Raw genomic sequence first — 3,328 nt, 5'->3', positions numbered from 1 at the left:
TAAAAGGGCTGTATGACAGTTATCACGAATGAAAAGAATGAACTCAAACCGACATGGACTGTGACAGGGTGGCGAGTTTGCATCGACTACCGCAGACTTAACGAGTCCACACGAAAGGACCATTTCCCGCTTCCATTCATTGATCAGATGATTGAGCGTTTGTCAGGGAAGCAGTTCTATTGTTTCCTTGATGGCTTTTCCGGTTATTTCCAGATCCCCTTCGCCCCGGGAGATCAGGAGAAGACCATATTTACATGTCCCTTTGGTACATTCGCGTACCGACGCATGCCATTTGGATTGTGTAACGCTCTTGCTACATTTCAGCGGTGCATGGTGGCCATTTTCCATGAGTTGATCGAGGATTCCATGGAGGTATTTATGGATGATTTTTCTGTCTTTAGGAATTCCTTTGATGATTGTCTGCGTAACTTAGATCGAGTGCTCGCTAGGTGTGAAGAGACGAACCTTATGCTTAATTGGGAGAAATGTCATTTTATGGTTCGTGAGGGTATTGTTTTAGGTCATAAGATTTCTAGTGCGGGGACTGAGGTCGATAGAGCTAGGGTAGACACCATTTCCAAACTTCCACCGCCCACTTCTGTGAAGTCTATTCGTAGTTTCTTGGGTCATGCGGGGTTCTATCGCCAATTTATTAAAGACTTTTTGAAGATTTCCTGTCCGATGACTTAGCTTCTAGAGAAAGATAGGCCGTTTAATTTTAGTGAGGAGTGTTTGAGGGCCTTTGAGTTGATTAAGGAGAGGTTAGTGAGTGCTCCTATTCTTTTTGCTCGTAATTGGACTCTTCCATTTGAGATCATGTGCGATGCGAGCGACTTTGCTGTTGGAGTCGTGTTAGTACAGCGTTGACAGAAGCATTTCCATCCCATCTATTATGCTAGCAAGACCTTTAACGATGCTCATGAGAATTACACCACGACAGAGAATGAACTTCTTGCGGTTGTAACCCAATTTTTATAAAGTTTATTTTTAGTTAATTTTAATTAGTTAAGTAATATTAGTTTAATTAATATTTAAAAAAAAATCAAAAAAAAATCAAAAGAGAGTCTAGATAAGTAATTAATTAGGTTTAATAATTAGAGTTTACCCATAGTGTCCTAGGTTCGATATCCGTTCTTACTTGCTAGCTACATAACGACCGGTACACTTGCCGATTGTGTGGTTTTTTAGGTAAATTCGGTAAAACTTGGTTAAAAATATTATACACACTTTTCACACATCAAGTTTTTTGCGCCGTTGCCGGGGACACTAGTAAATTCTTTGTTTAAACTGAGTTGATTATCTAATCTGTTTATTTGTTCATTTGCTTTTTAGTTACCTTTAGGTGCCTTTACTTGCTATTTGTACCTTTAGGTTTGGTTTCTTTAAAAAAAATAAAATAAAATATAAATAAAATAAATAATCAATTTTTTTTTAAATAATTTTTAGTTTATGCACCATACTCGTTCACAAGGACCACCTCCGTATTCTGCATCAGAAGAACCTGAGAGAGATCTTAGCGAGAGGCTTAAGGAGCTTAGAGGAAGCGTGAGTTCTATACCCGACATCCAAGTACGCGTCCCTGCTCCTAGAATAGATATGAGTGACGCCGTTCCATAACCACCGAGACAGACCGTTCCACATCAGTTACCTCGCGCACGATCCGCGCACTGACTGTAAAAATTTAAAAACTGTTGCCTTAGTTTTGATCTTTCGTTGTGAGGAGCACCATATCTGGATTCAATTTTGAAAAGTGACGATGGTAGAACATCACTCCTCCAACGCATTGGGATGTATTTTTCAGGGATTTGGTCTACCATCTCAATTTGGAATACACAAAAAATGTGTCTACACAGGTAGCCAATGCGAGTGAAACTCATACATGAACATGTAAATGTATTGTCGGTGGGATTTTGAGTCACCTGCAACATACAATAAAAAAAGTGTTTATCTGATTAAGTGGATGCATATACAAATAAATTAGGATGTTTGTTGTTACGCGGTAAAAAATTAACCTTAAACTCGTCAACGAAACCGTTTCTTTTGTCTTTGTGACTGATAAAGTGTATGCGTAGTCCGTTTTGTGGCTCGACTCGATCACGTGCACAATGATAAAGGCCTTTGGAAATCTCTTTTTGGACCTCTTTAAATATTGTTATTGTGTATACATAGGAAGCATGGCGTTCAATTGGCAAACGGGTCTCCAGAGCTGGTGCCTTTGTTGTAGTATCGTATTGCAAATCTCGTTGAACGTGTCGTTGAGCATTTAATGCCTTCTCGAAGCAGTTCATGAATTGTATAAGATTGTTGCCTGAGCTAGAATATACTTTGAACTGTGAATTGGAACTCTCACATCTGGATGTAGTTTTCATCAAACAGCACATGGGCAACTCCCTAAAGTAAGTCGGGACCCATTGATGCCTGATTGCAAACATGTCTTGTAACCATTTGTTGTCACCTAAGTTGAACTCTTCAATCAAATCATGCCACCTAGATTCAAATGTATGAATACGTTCCACACAAGTTTGTTGACACGACACCTGATTTCTTCATGAAGCTTCAGCTGCCCTGAAGCTGAAAGTGAAAAAAAAACGTTAAGTTTTTGAATAAGTAAGAAGTTAAGGGTCAGTGTTTGGAACTGAGATATAATGTTGAATCTTATAGATAGAAAACGGGATGATTGTGTAGACATGGGCTTGTGGTGCGCACTTTAAAAAACAAAGACGGCGACAACATACAAACATATAGAATCCAGCAACCGATGTGTATTATAATGATAGTGAGATGCATACCTTTATAGGAATCTTGTTAGTTACGTGCCACATACATAGTCTATGTGTTGATTCGGTCAAAACGGTTAGCACGACTTGCTTCATTGCCGGATCCTGATCTATCAATTCCAGGAGTGGCTGCTTGCGATGAGCTTGTAGGAATGCATTTAGTAACCACTGGTAAGATTCAGTTGTCTCGTTATGGATCAGGCCAGCACCAAATGTTACAAATTTCTTGTGGCAATCGACGCCCGTGAAGGGAACAAATATCATGGAATGGCTGTAGAAAAGGTTAGTATATTAAAACCACTACAAGCACAGAAACTATAAAAGCTGTGTAGATACATAACAACATAATCATGACCTGTTTGTTGAATATGTGGCGTCAAAGGCTACGACTTCACCAAACATAGTGTAGTTTAATCTAGATATATCGTTGGACCAAAAAAGTGACCTAAGTACACCGTCCACTGCTTTGTACTGGAAATTTTTTTTTCCAAATGAAGCATGTTGTGACTAAACTTATCTACAACCATTTGAGCGCCCGCATCACCAATTAC

General features: G+C 39.2%; 1 protein-coding gene across 1 annotated transcript; it reads right to left on the bottom strand.

The window, feature by feature from the left end:
• Window positions 1-1,845: 1,845 nt before the first annotated feature.
• On the bottom strand, window positions 1,846-2,432 carry LOC143582958 (protein FAR1-RELATED SEQUENCE 5-like). Its single transcript, XM_077065407.1, has 2 exons — window positions 1,997-2,432; window positions 1,846-1,919 (listed from the first exon to the last, which is right to left on the bottom strand). Exons 1-2 carry the CDS (start codon window positions 2,430-2,432, stop codon window positions 1,846-1,848), a joined length of 510 nt encoding a protein of 169 aa, XP_076921522.1.
• Between the last annotated feature and the right edge of the window lie 896 nt (window positions 2,433-3,328).

Source organism: Bidens hawaiensis, unplaced genomic scaffold (genome assembly GCF_021521415.1).
Source record: "Bidens hawaiensis isolate Kalapana, Puna unplaced genomic scaffold, B.hawaiensis_p1.1 tig00032081_1, whole genome shotgun sequence".
Taxonomy (NCBI): Eukaryota; Viridiplantae; Streptophyta; class Magnoliopsida; order Asterales; family Asteraceae; genus Bidens; species Bidens hawaiensis.
Note: the sequence above shows the minus strand (reverse complement) of the source record. Positions and strands in the feature narration are given on the sequence as shown.

What these genes read in the sequence shown, in the direction of transcription:
- LOC143582958 (XM_077065407.1), bottom strand. Translation starts at nt 2,432, where the DNA reads ATGTTTGCAATCAGGCATCAATGGGTCCCGACTTACTTTAGGGAGTTG. An exon ending in TAAGGTTAATTTTTTACCGC is followed by an intron (nt 1,920 to 1,996) that starts GTAACAACAAAC and finishes TGTATGTTGCAG; the next exon opens with GTGACTCAAAATCCCACCGA.